The sequence below is a fragment of the Colletotrichum phormii genome, assembly GCF_030913505.1.
Source record: "Colletotrichum phormii strain CBS 102054 chromosome Unknown BDP81scaffold_30, whole genome shotgun sequence".
Taxonomy (NCBI): domain Eukaryota; kingdom Fungi; phylum Ascomycota; class Sordariomycetes; order Glomerellales; family Glomerellaceae; genus Colletotrichum; species Colletotrichum phormii.
In genome coordinates this window covers 4,879-26,325 of record NW_026851472.1, presented here as the reverse complement: position 1 = coordinate 26,325, position 21,447 = coordinate 4,879, and the positions used below count along the sequence as shown (strand labels likewise).

Genomic DNA, 21,447 nt, shown 5'->3' with positions numbered 1-21,447 from the left:
TTCTCCTTCATTGCTTAAGCTCGCCTTGGCTACGCTAACTTGTATCCACTTTATCGAGGATAGCTTCCTCCACCATTTCTCCATGACTAAAACGTGGGGAGAGCGAGTCAAGCCAAATGCCGGGGATGCCTTGTGGCCTGTTCTCCGTGGGGTAAAGTTTCTTTGCTCGAAGAGAAGCATTTTGGCTGCGGCTTCAAGTGGAGACAACTCTCGTAGAAGCAGTTTTCCAGGGATTCGACTTTTGTGTATATATATATATATCGCCCTTGCAGCCTGCCTGTAGTGATAAACCTTGATCAACAATCGGGCATCACTTCCTTCTCAATTCTTCACCATGACGATTCGGACCGCCTTCTTGACGGCCCTTGTTGGAGTTGCCCAACTCACTCGGCATGCACTTGGTCAATCAACAACTTCTTCTCCACCCGTCCCTGTTCCAACTGGGATACCAATCGTTGGCGATTATAATGGCACCTATCGCCCCCAAGTGCACTTCTCTCCTCCTCAACATTTCATGAACGACCCCAATGGTATGTTCCGAGATGCCGACGGTGTTTGGCATTTGTACTACCAGTACAATCCGACGGGCGTTGTTGCGGGAAACCAGCATTGGGGACATGCGACATCCAGAGACTTGTACCATTGGTCAAACCAGCCCATAGCTCTCTTCCCCCCCGAAGAAGGTGTCTATATCTACTCTGGAAGTGCTGTTGTTGATGTGAACAATACATCGGGATTCTTCCCAGATCAAGACAACGGGGTGGTTGCAATTTATGTGAGTTCACACCAATCATACGTTCGCTACCACTGTGGCTAATGTGACAAGACTCTGGCATCGCCGACGCTGCAGACTCAGGGTATTGCTTATTCTCGAGATGGAGGGTACACCTTTACCCCATATGCAAACAATCCCGTTATCGGGAGTACAACTGCACAGTTCCGCGATCCGAAAGTCATTCGTTACAAGGACTTCTGGGTCATGGTGGTTGCCTATCCACATGACTTTGCCATCGGCATCTTCACGTCTCCCAACCTGAAAGATTGGACAGCAACAAGCAACTTCTCCCATCATGGCCTTCTTGGTCTGCAGTATGAGTGCCCAAACCTCGTGTCTATGCCTTACATGAACGCAGAGGGAAAGAGGCAGGACAACATGTGGCTTATGGCCATTAGCATCAATCCCGGTGCGCCTCTAGGAGGCTCTATAACAGAGTACCATCCTGGCACTTTTAATGGTACTCACTTTGAGGCTGTGGACGCAGCTGCGAGAATTGCAGACTTTGGAAAAGATAACTATGCTGGACAATGGTTCTACGGTCTCCCTGAAGAGGAATTCCCGGTGTCAATCGGATGGGCATCTAACTGGCAATATGCGCAAACCGTTCCGACTGATAGCGAGGGTTGGCGAAGTGTTATGAGTCTTCCGCGTCAGAACTATCTAACGAAGGCGAAGCGTGTGGGATGGAAGTTGGTCTCGGCGCCCTACAACTTGGAACCTGTGCTGGGTCGCGAGCTCGCCTCTAATCACAGCATGGGTAACGGGACGCTAATTGTGGACTACTCCGACGTGGAATCCAACGCGATATACTGGGAGGTGAACGTGACAGGCATTCCAGAGAAGAATATTGTGACGACTGCTTCTTTGAACTTTACGTTCTCGAGCAATGCCACCAGCGAGTACATCAACGGCGGATACTTCTTCGGTGGGGATCCTGTGTTTTTCGTCAATCGCAATGGTGCCCGGGGCTTCGATAATATCTTCTTCACGGAAAGAACATCGATCAGTAGCTTGACGACAGAACAAAACTCATGGAGCCTCAGTGGCGTGATCGACAGGTCGATTTTGGAAGTCTTCATCAACGGTGGCGTCGATAGCGCGACTAACACGTTCTTTACGACTCAGCCATTATCGTGCTTCACATTAAGTACAACCGACCTACCTCAGGGCATGATCGTAAGCATTAAAGTCAATACACTAGAAAGCGCATGGAAGTAAATCGAGAATACGTGTATAGAAAAGAGAGATTAAATAGGCTCAGGATAATCTCATTATATTGTTTCGTAAAGTGACAGACAGACCCGGGGATGAGAACGCAAGCCTAGGTGACTGGACGTGGAAGAACGAGCGAAAGTGGACAACGGTCTTGGCGCGGCAGATCATTCAGGGCACCGAGGCTGCTGGGACACCAGCACGCGAGGAACAGAAAGCTTGGCCGGTCTTCTAAGTATCCACGCATTGGCAACGGTTGATAACTGGTTCCTTAGCGATAGTGGATGCGAGCGACCGATCATCAAGTATTACCACCGCGTGGCATCCAAATCTGAGAAAAGCGGCCGATTTCCGTCCCTTGCGTGCCAGTACAACTGTTCGAGCCTTTACTTTCGGGTCTAAAGCTGTAGACACTAAAAGTTCTCAGCCGTTGCTAGCCTTTGATAATTCGCTGCATTTGTGATGTAGCTGCAGGTACATAAGCAGCCCCGGATTGGCTCAGGACATGCCAATGCTTGAGAATTGTGTTCATTTGTGAAAATGGCTGAAATACCAAAACTTGGGTGATTTCACGATTTGGCGCAGGATTATAGCAATGGATTGTAGTAGAATCTGTTGAAAAGACTATAGAAAATGAAGTGGAGACGGTAAAGATATAGGGTAGAATTGTTACGGCCAGCTAGTCGTAGGGGTAGTTTGCAGAAGTTGAGGCTGCGGAACTGGTAACAGTAATCGTAGTCGTGGAATAGTTTCAAGGAAACTATGTCTGTCAATCGTAAGGGTAGGTAAGGCTTCGGTGATCAATCGTAGTCTTGTCAAGGTAGTAGCTGAAAGCGGATGTTAATCCTGATACGAAGTTAATTGCTGAAGAGCTATGGAAGTCTGTCCTAGAGTCCAGCTCAATTCCATCCTTATATACAAGTCCTGATCCTGAACATGTCCCTTGTCCCTTGGGTCGTCTTGGGTCATTCTGATCCAGAATGATCGTTTAGCCCCCAAGTCGTGTTGGATCATATTGATCCCAAATGATCCTTATCTTATCATCATGTGACTTGTACCATAGTTCTTCCGTTCCGTGATTGGGTGCCTTGTGTCCCCTTGTCCTGTGCATGTATGGCGTATCGTAACCGTCGTAAGCCTGCGGGGCAGGCCCTGTTCTTGGTCGTGCATGTTGGGTCGTAACAAAACTGCGCACCTTTGGAACCATAGAGACTTTCCGGCCGCCCTAAGTCGATCACGCCTCCTATACTGAGCGCCCTGCATGGCAACCTCGCTATTGACCCATGTCTGACTCTAAATCAGATGGCTGCCTTCCTTCGAAAACACTACGAAGCCGACGTATCGCGCTTTAGCATTAGCTGGGCCTTGAGGAGGGATAAATGGTCCCAGAAAGCCACATAGAATGTCGCCTAAGAGCGTAACCTAGACCTGCGAGACGAATATATGCACCGGATCTCGCAATATCGATCCGAGCAGTTGGTGTTCGTGGACGAATCCGGCATAGACAAGAGCATCGGTATATACTGTCGAGGCTGGGCTCCTCGAGGGAAGCGACTACGTCAAATCAAGCGATTTCACCGCGGTCGGAGGTACCAAATTCTACCGGTATATACTCAAGATGGGGTGATACACTTCCGGGTGTATAAAGGATCGACGAATACGAAAGTTTCGAGAGTTTTATCGAGATACTCTTACTATACCATGGTCGCTAGCCCGAGCCCCGGTCTGTTTTGATTATAGTTAAAGCCTCTTTCTATCACTCGGACCGCATACGGGAAATATGCACGGCAGCGGGAGTGGTGCTGCTTTACTTAGTACCCTATCCGCCCGATATCATTCCCATTAAGCATTACTTCGGCGAGTTGAAGAACTTCATCCGACAGATATAGAACGAACATCAAGGATTTATACGGGCTGATTTCCAATCGTTTCTAGAGGAATGTGTGACGATCGTCGGCCAGCGGAAAAAGAGTGCTAGGGGCCATTTCCATAACTGTTCGATCTCTATTAACGAGCCGCTAGACTAAAGCAACCAAATGGATGAATATCACGCTACTACGATGCCGTGTTCCGGCTCAAGATAGACTTAAATATCCCGCACCCATCGGCGAGCCACACCTTCCAGCACGCCCTGCTTAATAAAAAACTGAGCATCGTTGTCCTCATAAACAAGCTCGAGATCCAGCCCCCTCTCGATCGTCAGGTTATATACGAGCTCGAAGTATCGTTTCTAGGTAAGGCTTCTTACTTTGGAGCAATGCTATTTGCAGTATACCTCGACAGCATCGTCCCTCAGCCCATCCACGTAGAGGGGAAGTGGACGGGAAGGCGGGCTGACTAGGCTGCCGAGATCTGGTGACGCTCTATCCGACGCTACCACATAGTCTAGAATATGGTTATGGATGATCACGGGGACATAACCAGCAGAGTCTGATCCCGAATCCTGCCGCTTCCGCTTGCGACCCTGTTGTTCCTAGGCATACAGTCACGCCCGGATCTCCTCCGGGACATCGTCATGGGTATCCAGGTTATGGCCTTGCTGTACCTACCGGACAAGATCTCTTATATAATGATCAAGTAGTTTGTGGTATATCTTTCGGGTACGATCCTGCTAGCACTACTGTCCGTTGTCGTAAAGGGCGCCCGGGTATCTTATGAGCTAATAGACCCGCCTCCATGGGTCAACCTCGCTAGTAGCCTATTGCTCGGCATCCATCCGTGCACTCCGCTCCGTAAGGCTAATCGCGGTAGCGCCTCGTCCAGCGGGCCGGCCCGTGGAGAGACTCTCCACGTAATCTAGTTATACATAAACCTTCAACCGCTTACCGGCGCGGAGAAGCTAGCTCCATCCTTATAATCATCTCTCTATAACCAGCTAATCAATTTGTTATAACGTGGTTCATCAGTCAGCCGGCCGGACCAGTCAGCCGGACGTTTTTTCCCACGTCCACAACAACATCTAGTATTTCTCAACCACAACGCATTAAATCAATTATTGATTGTCGCTATCAGAATCTCCTAATGATTCGACATCTTTGGAACAGGTTCGTACATTATGCCCAGTCTTACCACACGCACCACAGCGTCTCCGAGTCGGCTGGGCTCTCTTTGATGGACCCCCCTCCTCATCCTCTCGAGGTGCTAGACGTTTACCTTTTTGTTTCTCTTCCAGCAAACCCTGAGATTCCTCTATACTAAGTGCCCCTCCAAGCTGCACACGCGACCTTCTAGCCCTCCGACGCTTAGCAAGTACTACATTCGCATCCTTAAGGGTACGAAGCCGATCAGTCAAAATAGTGATTGAGTGCGCCATTACCTGCGCACCCTTTGACAATTGCTCAACTGCAGCAATAATTGGTATCGGTAAGCTTCCTTTATAAGCAGAGATCCGGCTTTTAATAAAGTTAGACTACAAGACGGCTTATTATAGGTTAGAGGGCGTTTGCGACTACCAAGGTGGTGGTGTTGAAGGGTTGGCCATAGGAGGTATAGGCGTCCGTAAATACACATCAAGCTTTTTAATGACATAGTCTAGGTCCCATGGTAAAATTACAGCGCCTTAGAAAGCAGATCTAATGTTTTCCTCATTAAAAACCTTATTATAGGCCTGGTGGAAGGCAATAAAGAACTCAGACTTAGTAATGTAATTTATAGAGGCTCTAATAAATAGGTTGATTTCATCACCGTATGCGCATTTCAAAGGCGAATAAAGCACAATATCTAATAGCTGTAATAGATGCGACGAATGTGCAGGCATATTGACCGTTATAATATTATTCTACTTACAGTAATCGTCGAATTCGGCCGATAGATAGCTCTCATAGCCGTCGATAATGAGCATCCGGTAGACGCCCTTAGTTCGGTTCTTAGTATGTTTGTCGAAGTGTTTAATCCAGTCAAGACCCGTCTAATTATCCGTCCATCCATTAGCAGTGGGCTTAATAACCCAGTTGCCCGGAAAACCTGATTCCGTGGTCCAACTAGTAAGGTGATATACGCCCTTGACGATCACGAACGGAGGGATATACTACCCGCCCGAATTAATATATTCAATAACTATAGCCCATTTACAGTTGTCCGGCTGGACAGACTTTGCTTTGCTGCGTTGATCGGCGCGTGTTACCATTATTAACGCGGTGATTATGCCCATTATAAAGCCAGTCTCGTCGAAATTGTATAGGTCCTCCTCTTAGATTCCATACTTGGTTATCATGTTACGTAATAATATAAACCACTTTGAAATAACCTCTGGGTCTTCTTGAAGAGCCCTTTGATAATCATATGGACGATTAAACTTTGTTTTCAGAGCAGGCTGTGAGTCCACAAACCGCCTGGCCTATCGCTTGCCAACAGGCTCGGTATTATACGCTCGTAGTAGGAGATTGGCTATATCTTCCATACCGCCAAGGCGTAAAGGAAATCCTCTGGAATCCTGTTTAATAACGTATTGGAGAAGTGTTTTCTCTTTGATCGGATCGAGTTTATGTCGTTGGGGTTGAGTTTGTTTGCGTCGCGGTCGGTTGTTTATTCTATCGGCTAAGGTGCTCTTCGGGATACCGTAGGTCTTTGCGGTACGCGAAATGCTTAAGTTACTACCTCCAGCGTATGTTGATCGGATCGCTTCAATTGCAAGAATGACATTGTCTTCTTGGGTGTAGATTGGCATTATGGTTGTTGAGATTTTACGCGTCAAAGGTTTAAGTGGTTTGGACATAAGTGTATTTAGAAAAAAACGTCCGGCTGACTGATGAACCACGTTACTTAAAAATGCTTTATGATCTTATCTTAGGATCAATCGTTAGGAACCGACATAACGATTATCGTCGTACTAGTCTCGTAGGTTTTCTTCTTCAAAGCAACAATCCCGTCGACCTTAGACGAGAGCACCTCTTTTCAAAAATCGCTCGGGGCTATAACAAGGTTCTGTTCGGTTTATTCCACCGGTTTTCTACTGTTCAGGGTTAATTTCCATTACATTATATTAAGCAATTAACGCGGGGGCTGTTCATCGTAAGACTGGCCTGAGGCCCATCTGTGGTAGTCCAGGAATGGCAACGCCCAAAGGACGGGTGGAAGCTGACTGTGTGGGGAAGCGCTGTGATCCAATTCCCTGTCGGAATCGGAGATGTCTGGGTCTCCTCGATGATCATTTTCATCACCGCTACTGATCTCATATAGCCAGTCATCTCCGGTCATGGTCGCAGTCATTGGCTCGGGGGAACAAGGCACAGAGGGAAATGAAACGTGGTAAGCGCCCGGTGGCGGGCTATAGCCACTTTAAGTGAGGGTGGCAGTGTTGCATTAGTTCGGACTGGCTTTTGGGTGGGGCCCATGGCAAGGATAGAACATTCTAGATGAACTCCAAAGTCCATCTCGCAAGGCCCAAGACCATCCGAGGTGAGCCCACCTTCTGAAGCTGAGCGTGTAGGGAGGCCAGGGAGGCCAGGGAGGGTCACTAGATACGAACGCTCTCGTTGATGCGGGACCGGAGATTGCTATATCATCCGCCAAACCTCCTCCGCAGCCAACTGATGCATTTCACCGTTTTTTCATGCAATCACCATTCCTGGTTGATTCATGAAAGGTCCCTTTCCACGTGATGATACCGCTCGTTTGCTTCATCAAACTACTAGTGTATATGCTTCACCAATCACCTCCATCCCACCAAGTGTGGCTGTGATGCGGCAAACCTACAGCAGTACATCGCGAATCAGATTTGCAGGAGGCTCAGCCTGCTGTATCCAGCCACATGACGGTGACAACGGTCAATATCTCACAATAAGGGCCTGATCCCACGCAGGTTACGGATAAAGGGGCAGCTAACCCCGCTTTCCAAACTTCCAACTTGCTCGGTATCTTTCGGCAGTATCATCACCATTCTTGCTTGTTAACCATATCTTGATGTTTCCCAGGCGGCTCAGGCTGTTCGCGTTCGTACCCCATCAATAGCCGCTCTGTTTGCTTACTATCAGTAGTTAGAACGCCGTCTATGGGAGACGTCGTAAAATATACGGTCGGCTGGATATGCGCCCTGCCTACTGAGTTCAACGCGGCGAAAGCTTTCTTCGACGAGAAGCACCAAGACTGCCCTCCTGTCGCACATCACGACAAGAACAGCTATGCGCTGGGCAGGATCGGTAATCATAACGTCGTGGTCGCCGTCTTGCCTGACGGGGAGTATGGTACAACTTCGGCTGCTGTAGTGGCCCAAGGCATGCTGCACAGCTTCCCAAATGTTCGCATTGGGCTCATGGTTGGCATCGGCGGCGGCGCGCCCAGCCAGAAACACGATGTCTGGCTTGGCGATGTTGTTGTTAGTAGCCGTGACAGAGGGAAGGGCGGCGTCTTCCAGTACGATTATGGCAAATTGGTTCAAAACCAGGACATCTCCTTTGAGTACACGGATTTCTTAGACCAACCGCCGATGGCGCTGCGAACAGCTGTGAACGCTCTGAAGGGCCAATACGAGATGGAGGGACATCAGCTTAATGAGCACATTGAAAAAGCATTAGCAAGGTGGCCTCGCCTGCGAAAGAAATACGCGCGGCCCCCTCCGCACAGCGACAGGCTCTATCAATCCGATGTCCTTCATCCCAATCCAGCGGACGAATGCGATAGCGCGTGCGGCGATAGTCCAACCCACCTCGTATATCGGACTGAACGAGACGACCTTAACGATAATCCCGCCATCCACTATGGGTTGATTGCTAGTTCGAATCAACTGATGAAAAATGCCAGAATTAGGGATACCATGGCAAAAGAGAAGGGCGTCGTGTGTTTTGAGATGGAGGCGGCTGGTCTGATGAACCATTTCCCATGCCTGGTGGTCCGTGGGATCTGTGACTATTCCGACTCGCACAAGAACAAGGAATGGCAAGGGTTTGCGGCGATGACGGCGGCTGCTTATGCGACGGACCTTTTGCGTCAAATTCCGCTGAACAAGGTCGAGGCCGAGACACCAATCGGGGAGGTGTTGGGCCGAAGTTAGTATGGCAATCCGAGTTTGATTAGCATCGTCTAACTCGACGTAGTCCAGAAAGATCTCAGGTCTGTATATGACGTTGTGACTGGAACAAACACCGCTGTGACAGCCTTCAGAGACGATCAACATGTTCAGAAGCTTTATAGCTGGCTATCATCTGCAGACCCGTCGACCAACGTCACGAGAGCGAGAGAACGCCGTCACGCTGGCACTGGAAGTTGGCTGCTGGAAAGTGCCGCCTATTGTGAGTGGGTGGCTGGGAAACGCCAATATTTATGGCTCTATGGTCTTGCGGGATGTGGCAAGACAGTCCTGAGCACTACAGTTCTTGATCATCTTGAGGAAACAGGCGCGTACCTCACGTTAAAATTCTTTTTCGATTTCAACGACACGAGGAAGCAAACGCTGGAGGACTTGTTACGCTCATTAGCGTTCCAGTTGTATCACCCGGAAACAGAGGCCACGAAAATACTTGACAGACTGTTCACCTCTAGCGATGACGGCCGCCGACAGCCAGAGGTCAACGCTCTTTCGGCCTGTGTTGAGTCGATGCTGCAAAGCTCCCCTAAAGTCGCCGTCGTCCTCGATGCTCTAGATGAATGCACGACAAGAGATAAGCTTCTTTCTTGGGTTAGACGACTTTCTAGCAGCTCGAATACGAAGAAGACCAAGCTTATTGTGACTGGGCGGCCCGAAGCAGAGTTTCAACGCGAAATTCCTCGGCTATTCGGCGAAAATAACTGCAAGCTGCTCAGCAAGGAGGCTGTCAACGCCGACATACGCTCCTATGTCGACCACGAGCTTCATCAGCGGCCTGACTTCAAGGAGAAGAAAATACCTCACGATCTTTTAGATCAAATACGCAGCCAGGTTGGAGACGGAGCGGATGGGATGTAGGTGTACAAGGATACCATAATATGCTACCAAGCTCTGACATTTAATTTAGGTTTCGATGGGCGGCGTGTCAGTTAGACAGCCTTGCCAAATGTCTCCATCCTCATGCCATCAGAAAAGCTTTACGCAATTTGCCCCGGGATCTCAACGAAACGTACCAGCGCATGCTTTTGAGTATATCGCCCGAGCTCAAAGACGATGCGTTCCGTCTACTACAGTTTCTCGTCCATGCCAAACGACCTTTGACAGTATCGGAAGCTGTTGACGTGATTGCCACGCTGATGAAGAAAGGCCAACGAGAGTTTAACACCGAACGCAGACTGCTTCGTGACGACGACATACTGTGTTACTGTCCCAGTTTGGTATTAATCGCTGAGGTCAAGCGAGACGAGGCAACAGTAAGAGAAGTACAGCTTGCCCACTTTTCAGTCAAGGAATACCTGGTGGACCGAAGCCAGTTCAACCTTGAGATGGCCAGTAGCGCAATCGCGAGGACCTGCCTCACCTATATTAAAAGCATTGACTGTAGATTCCAGACCATGAAATCGACCTTCCCTCTGGCACGGTATGCTGCGGAGGTTATACTGGTACATGCCCAGTTGGCAGAATCGTCCCATGAGACTTTTGATGATATAATAACTTTTTTCCAAGAAGAGACTACTTTTAGAAGATGGGGCTACCTCTATCAGCCTGATAGGCCTTGGCAGAATGAGCCTGGGTTCCCCGAAGCAGGATGTCTGTATTATACCTGTCTCGGTGGACTCTTAAGGGTATCCAGATACCTCATTGACAAAGGCGCAGACGTCAACGCACAGGGCGGCAGGTACGGCAACGCTCTCCAGGCTGCCTCTGAAGGAGGCCATCGAGAGATTGTACAGCTTCTCCTCGAGAAAGGCGCAGACGTCAACGCACGGGGCGGCAGGTACGGCAACGCTCTCCAGGCTGCCTCTTCTGGAGGCCATAAAGAGATTATACAGCTTCTCCTCGACAAAGGCGCAGACGTCAACGCACAGGGCGGCAGGTACGGCAACGCTCTCCAGGCTGCCTCTGAAGGAGGCCATCGAGAGATCGTACAGCTTCTCCTCGAGAAAGGCGCAGACGTCAACGCACAGGGCGGCAACTATGGCAACGCTCTCTACGCTGCCTGTTGTAGACGCCATCAAAAGATCGTACAGCTTCTCCTCGAGAAAGGCGCAAATGTCAACGCACATGGCGGCTTATACGGCAACGTTCTCTACGCTGCCTCTTCTAGAGGCCATCAAGAGATCGTACAGCTTCTCCTCGAGAAAGGCGCAGACGTTAACGCACAGGGCGGCCACTACGGCAACGCTCTCCAGGCTGCCTCTTCTAGAGGCCATCAAGAGATCGTACAGCTCCTCCTCGACAAAGGCGCAGACGTCAACGCACAGGGCGGCAGGTACGGCAACGCTCTCCAGGCTGCCTCTGAAGGAGGCCATCGAGAGATCGTACAGCTTCTCCTCGAGAAAGGCGCAGACGTCAACGCACAGGGCGGCAGGTACGGCAACGCTCTCCAGGCTGCCTCTGAAGGAGGCCATCGAGAGATCGTACAGCTTCTCCTCGAGAAAGGCGCAGACGTCAACGCACAGGGCGGCAACTATGGCAACGCTCTCTACGCTGCCTGTTGTAGACGCCATCAAAAGATCGTACAGCTTCTCCTCGAGAAAGGCGCAAATGTCAACGCGCAGGGCGGCCACTATAGCAACGCTCTCCAGGCTGCCTCTAAAGGAGGCCATCAAGAGATCGTACAACTTCTCCTCGAGAAAGGCGCAAATGTCAACGCGCAGGGCGGCTACTACGGCAACGCTCTCTACGCTGCCTCTAAAGGAGGCCATCAAGAGATTGTACAGCTCCTTGTCGATAAAGGGGCAAGTAGATGAGACAAGTACTGTTAAAAACTAGATACCAAGGTAGTGACCATTGTTCTGGAGGATGATGACTGTAAATTTACTCCGAGGCTGGTTTGGCAGGGGTCTTAAGCTGACTGCACAGCCTGAAGATACTGTCTTCAGCCCAGTTTTCTCATTCGACGCGGGCGTGGGAATGGAGCCTCCGTGTGAAATGATTCACACCATGCTTTGATTCTTGATATCTTCGATAAGAGCTTAAAGTTTTGAAGTACTTCGGTAGCCCAACGTAGCCACGTTTACCTACAAGCAACAGAACGCTTATGGTCAGGCAAACGCCACTTCAAATCCTTCAGAACCTTTCTATAAAAAGCATGGCTTCGTTTCTCTACTATGCTTCAGGTGATGACGACTATACGGCGGCGCAGTGCTACTATAGCAAAATGGTTCTTCCCAAACGCCTACTCGCAGAAAATGCAGTTGGAATTTATAGCGGAGGGCACGGAATTGAGTATAGATATAGAGGCCAAAATTGGAATCAAGGTCGCCCGAATATTTGTTACGGCCAGCTAGTCGTAGGGGTAGTTTGCAGAAGTTGAGGCTGCGGAACTGGTAACAGTAATCGTAGTCGTGGAATAGTTTCAAGGAAACTATGTCTGTCAATCGTAAGGGTAGGTAAGGCTTCGGTGATCAATCGTAGTCTTGTCAAGGTAGTAGCTGAAAGCGGATGTTAATCCTGATACGAAGTTAATTGCTGAAGAAGCTATGGAAAGTCTGTCCTAGAGCCCAGCTCGAGTCCATCCTTATATACAAGTCCGATCCTAACTGAGCAGTGCTGAACAGTCCACTTTGTCTGGATATGTTGGATATGCCGAATATCCAACATATCCTTGACTCGGTTGGATATGTCGCATATCCAACATATCCTTATCCCTTATCATATCTCTTATCATCACGTGACTTGTACCATAGTTCTTCCGTTCCTGGGGTTTCCCCAATGTTCCGTCCCGTCCTGCATATATGATGCGCCGTAGCCGCTAGGCGTCAGCGGGGCACGCCCTGGTCTTCATGTTGGGTCGTAACAATATTATTCGGACGGAGAGCCAATCCAGTATAATAGATAGTTAGACAGCCAATACATAATGCACCGGATGCCCTCAGAAGGTAAGTTAAAGTATACCTTATCGTCGGCCGCACTGTAAAGATGCTCCACTATGTCTCCACTAAGCCCACTACTTAACGAGACTTATGTCGACGCATCGTAATTACATTACCGTCTGAAATCCGCGCGAAGCTGCGGATAGCATCGGACTTATCGGTCGTTTAAAGCTGACCGTCATCAGATTTAGATATTTAGCAAGTGGAGACACCTGAGCCAAAATCTGCTCTTAAGGTATTACTGCAGTGATGTTACGAGCAGGTCAAGGCAACCAACTGTGGCACAAAGCAAAAGCTTCGATAATGATGACTCCGCATCATTTTCCCTTGTTCTGCATTATATAGCTACTCCATGACAGGACCAACTGTTTAGGCCGTAACAAGTGATCGGCGTAATTAACACCTTACGATGTGCTGATTCAAGTTAACGACTTCTAAGAGGCCGTTTTGGCTTTTTTTAGCTAGTTAAAATAAAGATCCGCCGTACTATTAACTAGTCTTGTAGGTAATGGTCCTCTTCGAAACTATCGACTAGTCGAACACCTATACCACGTTAATAAACTTACTCTTCGGCTCATAACCCTAACATACAGACAACGATGAATCCGACTCAGATTCATTGAAATGCCCATAGAAATAGAAATGGGTCCCTAAAGACAAGGGGTCAGATTCATTGAAACGACAGGGGGTCAGCTTCATTGAGTTTTTCTTATCTAAAATAGACGATATAGACATGCATCGAAAGCTGAGAATTAGGCGAGCTCAGAAATGATCTTACCTTTATTATAAACCCAGTATTCACCTCTATATGTATAGATTCGTGATTGACGGTTTGATAGGGTCAAGATGGCTCGTGCGTCGAACCTAACATACTGGCAACTACAAACACCTACTAGGTGATGGTTGAAATCCTCACCAAATGGAAAAGTGGGGGGTGACATGCATGGGGTAGGTGTTGGTTGAATGTTAGGGGGGTAGGTGTTGATTGAAAGAACTCAGCTGATTCTAGAGTAAAACGTTAGCTTTAAGTTGCAAAATATAACATAAGTATAGGATATGAAGTATGCCAATTTTGGAAAGAAAACTACATTAGATTAATTTATAAGTAATTTTATTGCTGAAGCTGTAGTTTTGATGTGGTGTTCGCCGCTCCACCCCCCCGCATCTATATGATTGGACCACATCTCTACTTCCCCCCATGGACGGCTGGCCCGTGCGCTGAAGAGGATTCCACATTTGGGAAGTTGATGGGTCGCACCCACACGTTACTATGGTTACCCCATGTCGTAGAAAACATTCATAGAACAAGAAGTATAAGTTAGTATAACTAACGTGGTTCATCAGTCAGCCGGCCGGACCAGTCAGCCGGACGTTTTTTCTAAACACACTTATGTCCAAACCACTTAAACCTTTGACGCGTAAAATCTCAACAACCATAATGCCAATCTACACCCAAGAAGACAAAGTCATTCTTGCGATTGAAGCGATCCGATCGACACGCGCTGCAGGTAGTAACTTGAGCATTTCGCGTGCCGCAAAGACCTACGGTATTCCGAAGAGCACCTTAGCCGATAGAATGAACAACCGACCGCGACGCGAACAAACTCAACCCCAACGACATAAACTCGATCCGATCGAAGAGAAAACACTTCTCCAATACGTTATTGAACAGGATTCCAGAGGATTTCCTTTGCGCCTTGGCGGTGTGGAAGATATGGCCAATCTCCTGCTGCGAGCGCGTAATGCCGAGCCTGTTGGCAAGCGATGGGCCAGGCGGTTTATGGACTCACAGCCTGCTCTGAAAACAAAGTTTAATCGTCTATACGATTATCAAAGGGCTCTTCAAGAAGACCCAGAGGTTATTTCAAAGTGGTTTGTGTTGTTACGCAACATGATGACCAAGTATGGAATCCAAGAGGAGGACCTATACAATTTCGACGAGACTGGCTTCATGATGGGCATGATCACCGCGTCAATAGTGGTAACACACGCCGATCGACGCGGCAAAGCAAAGCCTGTCCAGCCGGGTAACCGTGAATGGGCTACAGTCATTGAATGTATCAATTCGGGCGGGTGGTGCATCCCTCCGTTCGTGATCGTCAAGGGCGTATATCACCTTGCCAGTTGGACCACAGAATCAGGTTTTCCGAGCAACTGGGTCATCAAGCCCACTGCTAATGGATGGACGGATAATCAGACGGGTCTTGACTGGATTAAACACTTCGACAAACATACTAAGAACCGAACTAAGGGCGTCTACCGGATGCTCATTATCGACGGCCATGAGAGCCATTTATCGGCCGAATTCGACGATTACTGCAAGCAGAACAATATTGTAACGGTCAGTATGCCTGCACATTCGTCGCATCTATTACAGCCATTGGATATTGCGCTTTATTCGCCTTTGAAACGCGCATACGGTGATAAAATCAACCTATTTATCAGAGCCTCCATAATCCACATCACCAAGTCGGAGTTCTTTATTGCCTTCTACCAGGCCCACAACAAAGTTTTTAATGAAGAAAACATTAGGGCTGCTTTTCAAGGCGCTGAAGTTTCACCATAGAACCTAGAGCATGTCATTGAAAAGCTTGATGTACGTTTACGGATGCCTATACCTCCTGTGGCCAGCCCTTCAACACCACCACCTTGGCAGTCGCAAACGCCCTCTAACCCACAACAAGCCGTCTCGCAGTCCAACTTTATCAAAAGCCGGATCTCTGCTCATAAAGGAAGCTCACCGACACCAATTATTGCTGCAGTTGAGCAATTGTCAAAGGGTGCGCAGGCAATGGCGCACTCAATCACTATTTTGACTGATCGGCTTCGTACCCTTGAGGATGCGAATGTAGCACTTGCTAAGCGTCGGAGGGCTAAAAGGTCGCGTGTGCAGCTTAGAGGGGCACTTAGTATAGAGGAATCTCAGGGTTTGCTGGAAGAGAAACAAAAAGGTAAACGTCCAGCACCTCGAGAGGATGAGGAGGGGGGTCCATCAAAGAGAGCCCAGCCGACTCGGAGACGCTGTGGTGCGTGTGGTAAGACTGGGCATAATGCACGAACCTGTTCCAAAGATGTCGAATTATCAGGAGATTCTGATAGCGATAACCAATAATTGATTTAATGCGTTGTGGTTGAGAAATACTAGATGTTGTTGTGGACGTGGGAAAAAACGTCCGGCTGACTGGTCCGGCCGGCTGACTGATGAACCACGTTATCGACGATAGGAATAGATATTTCAATCTAAAGATAATCGTTACGACGCCATCAATAATGGAACCATTTATGGTTGCTGAGTCGTTTTGTCTGCTTATTTGCACATCTTGTCAGTTTGCAGTAGTTGCTAACGAGTCGGCCGCACATTTGAGAACGCGTCATTCGTCTATTCAACCTAAAGAGAGATGTGCTATTGTCTGCAAGATCGAGCAAGAGACGACAGTGTATAAAACACAGTCTGATGTTGCAGGGCTAGAGCATCCCAGCCCACATATAGCGGCAATCCCATACATCATAGCGCCACGTAACGACGGCATACGATGCGATACGTGCTCGTATGTATGCATCCGGCTGCAGACTATGCAGCAGCACTGTCGAGAGAAACATGAGTGGGTGAATGAGTGGAAGAAGGGGGGCGACGTGAGCAAGAAAAGCCAGCAGCCCCGACGGCTGCCATGGATAATAGGCGTCCAATGCCAACGCTTCTTCCCAAGCCGAGCCGGCAGCCAGTGGTTTGAGGTGGCCCGGGGATAGACGGCCGATGAGTCTCTGTAAGCCGCTCCGAACAGACGCCCGGCGTAGCAGGCAATGGACCGCGTTCGAGATCTCCGGGAAGTCTAAGTAGAACGTGTGAAGACCAGCCACGACGAGCTGATCCGCGTCGCCAACGAAAAGCTGGAGCCCAGCCCATGGCTAGCCCGCGTAGGGTGGGCGGTGCACTTACAAGGGCTCAGTGCCAGCGCACTATTCAACACCATAGGACCCATCAATGAAGATGAGGTCGTGCTCCAGGCGATGTGGGCGACGGTCGACAGCGTGCTAGACCAGGCTCGAGCGACGTCTGCGCCCAACGCCGTCGGGCTGGCCGTGCTGTTCGAGGCGCAGCGTACAGAAGCGTACGTCAAACCAAGGAGGCTGTTTGATAACCGCATGGAGGATGATACGTGGGCGAGATATAAGGGCGTGTGGCGATGTCTCTTGGGTGTCTGGTTCTGCACACAGGAAATGGACGACGATAAGCGGCCACTGTATAAACTGACGTCGTTATAGGGAGAAGCGTGGGACTCGTTCGAGCAGATGGCGGAAGCAGCCAGCACGGGGACGGGGCACCAAACGCCGGAGAAGCTGGAACGCGCAGCGCTTGACATGCTTATCAGCATGCTGGACCACTAGCTGAAGGGCGGAGACTATAGCAGTGCTTTTCTTAGCGCACTCGCGGTGATGGGTATTGCCGAGGATGGCGGCTGGGTTCAGATCATAGACTATATAACGAAGTACTTAGCCGTTATTAAGGTAGCGCGTATGCTAGTGATCTATTAGGTATATACCGAGCGGCATGACGAGGTTGCCGAGCTAGAAAGATCTCTAGGGAAGGATGAAGTAGAGAACGCGGCGTAGAGCTTGTTCTAGTATATGCGGGCGAAGATACGGCGGTTTATAACGTGCACGACGGGCGAGAAGGACGTAGAGCCGACGCCGATGGACTGGATTCTCGAGATGCGGACGTACGGTATGTATATCTAATACAACATAGCAGCGGCGGGTGTCATGGACTGGGTGGGCGATCGCGTATCATATAGACGGGTACGGTTCACGATAGGGCAGCTATCAGACGCACTGCACGAGCTGGTCCGAGAGACGCGGGAGCTACTCGTAGAGCTAACGGCGACGGAGGATTCAGGTTTGCCAGACGGTCCCGAAAGTAACGTGCGGTCCTAGCTGCCAGCCATCCCATGGTCATCGATCGAAAACGACCATAGCGAGACGAAGCCGGGCTACTCATTTCTCGCCGACGACCGCAATGGTTAGGTTTCTAGCGGGGACGGCTAGCTATTCATACGGCTAGCGCAGTCACCCGCCGCAGCAGAGCGCTAGGGACTAAGCAGCACAAGCAACGGTTATAGGTCAACAGACCGACCGTTCCAGCCGTCAGCTATACAGGAGTTCGAGAGGACATTTGAACAACTCCGCGAGCGACTGTGGATACTTCTACATATGCTCGGCGGGCAGCCGGCGCGGGCGAGCGAGCTTATAGGTCTACGGACGGTCAATACGGTCAACGGGAGCGTCCGCAACATACTAGTACATAATAAGATGTTATGCTTCGTCACGGCGTACCATAAAGGGTACCGGACGACAGGCCAGGCGAAGGTGATCCACCGCTATCTGCCGAGGGAGGTCGGCGAGCTCGTCATATGGTATCTGTGGCTCATCTTGCCATTCTGGCAGGAGGTGCAGGGCATCATGTACGAGGCCAGCGGATACAGCGCGTTCTTATGGGCAGACGACATTATTCGGCAGATGGACCCGGAAGAAAGCAGGACGGCAGCAGTGTTGGAAGAACGGAGGGATAACACAAACGTCAGGGATAGCAACAATCGCAGTACAAATACAGACGAGGCAGGGGATGAGAGCACATGCGTAGGCGACTGGACGTAGAAAGATGAGCGAACGTGGACGACAGACAGGGCGCGGCGGATTATACAGCGCACCAGCATGAGGCTACTGGGATGCCAGGTCAACGTAAGTATATGGCGGCACATAGCCATCGGTATTGCCAACCGCTACTTGAACGAGTCGTTTAGCCGGCCGGGTGGAGACGACGAAGGCTTGGGGTCGGACGAGGGAATAGACAAGGTCGAGGATAGCCCGTAGGACTTACAGGCGGGACATAGTACGCGGCTAGCGGGCATGATCTACGCACGAGAGCTCATGCAGTTCGGCAGCGGTCTCGCGGCGAGGCAATAACAGTTCCGCAGAGTTAGCCGTCAGTGGCACAGGTTTCTAGGGTTCGGCGCCGAGGATTCGGAGTCGAAATGGGACTCCGCGGGATATAAGAGGAAAAAGACGGAGGCGTACGAAGGGCCACGGCTCGAGGCGAGGCTCCGACGGTTCGAGAAGCTAAGGAGGATAGACTTGGAGGGCCAGCTACGGCAGATGACGGGGGACGACTCGGCGGGGTTCCGCGGAAACCAGAGAGAAGCGGTGCTCGCCATCGCTAGCGGGTATACGCCGATCGTGCAGGTGATGGGGACGGGCGGCGGCAAGAGCGTCTCGTTCATGTTGCCGGCGTTCTGCTCGCCGGACGGGGTGACGGTGGTTGTGACGCCGCTGGTAGCGCTGCGGACGGATCTGCACAGGCGATGCGTCAAGGCGGGGATCACATCGCACGTGTGGCAGAGCCGGAAGAACAACCAGGCGGCGTCCATCATCTTCGTCACGGTCGAGTCAGCCGTTACAAAGGGGTTCAGAGACTTCATCGCACGGCTAGAAGGGAGGCAGGCGCTAGACCGCGTCGTTATAGACGAGTGCCATGTCGTACTAGAGGGTTCACGGAGCTTCCGGCCACGGCTCAGCGAGCTCGGGGAGGCGATTCGCGAGTTCGGTGTACAAACGATATGCTTAACGGCGACGCTCGCGCCAAGGGACGAAGCAGCATTCTTCCACGCGATGCGACTAGAGGCAAGTCGTGTCAGCATGTTCCGAACAGCGACGACGCGCAAGAACATAGGATATTCCGTCGTCATAGCAAGCGACAGGATCAGTGACGAGGACGACGGTGGCGCAGAACAAGACGAAGATGACGCGGCGCTCAAGACACTTGACACGGTTGAGGCCGAGGTATGCCGGGTAGCAGTCCAGTGGGTACGTGAGCTTCTGGCCAGCGGCGGGCGAGGCAAGGCGGTGGTATACGCCACGTCAATCGAGCGGGTAGAGCGTTTAGGATCAGTGCTGGGGTGCGCCACGTTCTTCAGCGACGTCGACTCGACAGAGGGCAAGGCGGCTCGGCTCGAGGCGTGGCGTCGAAGCAACGGGGCCGAGGGCGTCGTAGTGGCGACGAACGCATTGGGACTGGGCATCGATATCCCGGACGTGCGGCTCGTGATCCACGCCGACATGCCAACGGGACTCCGCCGATTCGTGCAGGAGAGCGGGCGAGCGGGGCGCGACGGGCAGCCGAGCGCATCAGTCGTAGTGCGCCGCAGCGGCAACAGCAGCGGATCGCAACAGGAGGCGGCAATAGAAGAGTATCTCGCCGGCGACGAATGCAGACGGGTCGTTCTCGACCGAGTGATGGACGGGAGAAGTAACCGTTCCGGCTGTGAGGAGGACGAAGAAGTATGCGACGTCTGCCGCGGGGGCGATCCAGGGTTAGGGTTAGGGTTCGTTCTCGACCGTAGTAGCGAGGACGGCGTAGCAGAAGATAGCGAAGGAGGCCGGGCGGCGTTCCATATGCTGGACAGGTATGCGAAGCTGGACCAATGGAGAGTCAGGGTGGAGAAGATGGGCGAGGCTGGCGAAATAGAAGCATTTCTCGCGCAGCTTCACGGGCGACGCAGGAGGTGCGCGTTATGTTTCGGGGTAAGGGACGACGAGAGGCATACGTTTGCTAGATGCCCGAGGAGGGCAGAGACGGAGTGGATACGGGTACAGCAAGGTATGAGGACTGCCGAGCGGGAGATATTCGGTAGGAGGCGTCTCGAGCTGTTCTCCGGCTGCTTCTACTGCGGGCTACCGCAGGAGTTTTTGAGCGGTGGGAAGGCGAGGCAGAGGACGGCGGGCGGTTTCACCAGGTAGAGGGACAAGCGTGCCAACTAGGAAGTATACTAGTAGAAGTGTTTGCGGCCAGTATAGCAAGACTTCCAGAGGTGGTATGGAGCGGCGTGTTCGAGGAGCAGATGGCTGCTGAAGGGGTGCAGATTATAGAAGATGGAAGAAAGGGTTGGGATGCGTTTTATGTGTGGCTGGGAGGGCGAATTCTGTGGGAGGAGTTGAGAGCAGCCGTTTATGTAGATAACTAGTCTTATTCGCAGCCGATTCGAGTAGAATCGGCCCGCCAAACCGCGCGACCTGGTCCGAGCGTTGGAGCCGTATCGGTTGGAGCCGGGACGGAGCGGTGATTGGCCGGCGCGTAACCCCAACCGGAGACTTGGGGTTAGCTTTTACCAGGGTTCGAGAAAGGGGGGCAGGGCAGTCGAAGAAGAGAGGGGGAAAGCGACGGGAAGGAAGGACGACTCGTTGCTTTCCTGCCACAAGGGAAGGGAAAGGGCCAGAGGCAGTGACCCAGCATGGATAGCTTTGTCGAGATGAACGAGGAGCATCGTATGCTCATCTGCCGCCAATGTAAGGCGGCCGTCCGGCCGGGCGGCAGCAGTATCGAGTCGCACTTCCGCCACGAGCACCAGCTGAAAGGCGAGAGCCTCAGAGATATTAGAGACTATTACAGCTGCTCGGACTTGGCCGATCCTAAGGTCGATACGCTTCCCGTCGACGGGAGCTCGGCCGTCGCACAGCTCGATGTCCTCCCGGGCTACAGCTGCTCCGCGTGCCGCTATCTCACAACG

General features: G+C 51.0%; 7 protein-coding genes across 7 annotated transcripts; 4 read left to right on the top strand and 3 right to left on the bottom strand.

Moving 5' to 3' along the window:
• Positions 1–334: 334 nt before the first annotated feature.
• Positions 335–1,996, top strand: BDP81DRAFT_332597 (glycosyl hydrolase; the record flags this gene model as incomplete). Its single annotated transcript, XM_060585603.1, has 2 exons — positions 335–775; positions 827–1,996. The coding sequence occupies 2 exons, from the start codon at positions 335–337 to the stop codon at positions 1,994–1,996; spliced, it is 1,611 nt and encodes a 536-aa protein (XP_060439171.1).
• A 5,983-nt stretch (positions 1,997–7,979) lies between these two features.
• BDP81DRAFT_293432 (uncharacterized protein) lies at positions 7,980–10,786 on the top strand (the record flags this gene model as incomplete). Its single annotated transcript, XM_060583085.1, has 3 exons — positions 7,980–8,960; positions 9,027–9,865; positions 9,919–10,786. Coding segments are annotated over 3 exons (2,688 nt in total), but the record flags the coding sequence as incomplete, so codon positions are not given.
• Positions 10,787–11,098: 312 nt separating this feature from the next.
• BDP81DRAFT_266753 (ankyrin repeat domain-containing protein) lies at positions 11,099–11,620 on the top strand (the record flags this gene model as incomplete). The annotated part of the gene is made up of 1 exon (XM_060582896.1): positions 11,099–11,620. A coding segment is annotated over one exon (522 nt), but the record flags the coding sequence as incomplete, so codon positions are not given.
• A 4,660-nt stretch (positions 11,621–16,280) lies between these two features.
• Positions 16,281–17,299, bottom strand: BDP81DRAFT_505336 (uncharacterized protein). The gene is made up of 2 exons (XM_060595641.1): positions 16,827–17,299; positions 16,281–16,719 (listed from the first exon to the last, which is right to left on the bottom strand). The coding sequence occupies exons 1-2, from the start codon at positions 17,260–17,262 to the stop codon at positions 16,355–16,357; spliced, it is 801 nt and encodes a 266-aa protein (XP_060439168.1). The 5' UTR covers positions 17,263–17,299; the 3' UTR covers positions 16,281–16,354.
• Positions 17,300–18,231: 932 nt separating this feature from the next.
• On the bottom strand, positions 18,232–18,865 carry BDP81DRAFT_439722 (uncharacterized protein). Its single transcript, XM_060591435.1, has one exon. The coding sequence runs from the start codon at positions 18,598–18,600 to the stop codon at positions 18,265–18,267; it is 336 nt and encodes a 111-aa protein (XP_060439167.1). The 5' UTR covers positions 18,601–18,865; the 3' UTR covers positions 18,232–18,264.
• BDP81DRAFT_439720 (uncharacterized protein) lies at positions 18,834–19,961 on the bottom strand. The gene has a single exon (XM_060591434.1). It carries the CDS (start codon positions 19,627–19,629, stop codon positions 18,871–18,873), a length of 759 nt encoding a protein of 252 aa, XP_060439166.1. The 5' UTR covers positions 19,630–19,961; the 3' UTR covers positions 18,834–18,870.
• Positions 19,962–20,366: 405 nt separating this feature from the next.
• On the top strand, positions 20,367–20,624 carry BDP81DRAFT_439719 (uncharacterized protein; the record flags this gene model as incomplete). Its single annotated transcript, XM_060591433.1, has 1 exon — positions 20,367–20,624. A coding segment is annotated over exon 1 (234 nt), but the record flags the coding sequence as incomplete, so codon positions are not given.
• Positions 20,625–21,447: the final 823 nt, after the last annotated feature.

Excerpts from the sequence above, each read along its gene's own strand:
- BDP81DRAFT_505336 (XM_060595641.1), bottom strand. The coding sequence starts at position 17,262 with ATGCTGATAAGCATGTCAAGCGCTGCGCGTTCCAGCTTCTCCGGCGTT. Across the intron at positions 16,720-16,826 it reads TGCGCTGGCACTGAGCCCTT|ACTTCCCGGAGATCTCGAAC; the intron begins GTAAGTGCACCG and ends CGTTCTACTTAG.
- BDP81DRAFT_439722 (XM_060591435.1), bottom strand. The coding sequence starts at position 18,600 with ATGCTGGTGCGCTGTATAATCCGCCGCGCCCTGTCTGTCGTCCACGTT.
- BDP81DRAFT_439720 (XM_060591434.1), bottom strand. The coding sequence starts at position 19,629 with ATGACGACGGAATATCCTATGTTCTTGCGCGTCGTCGCTGTTCGGAAC.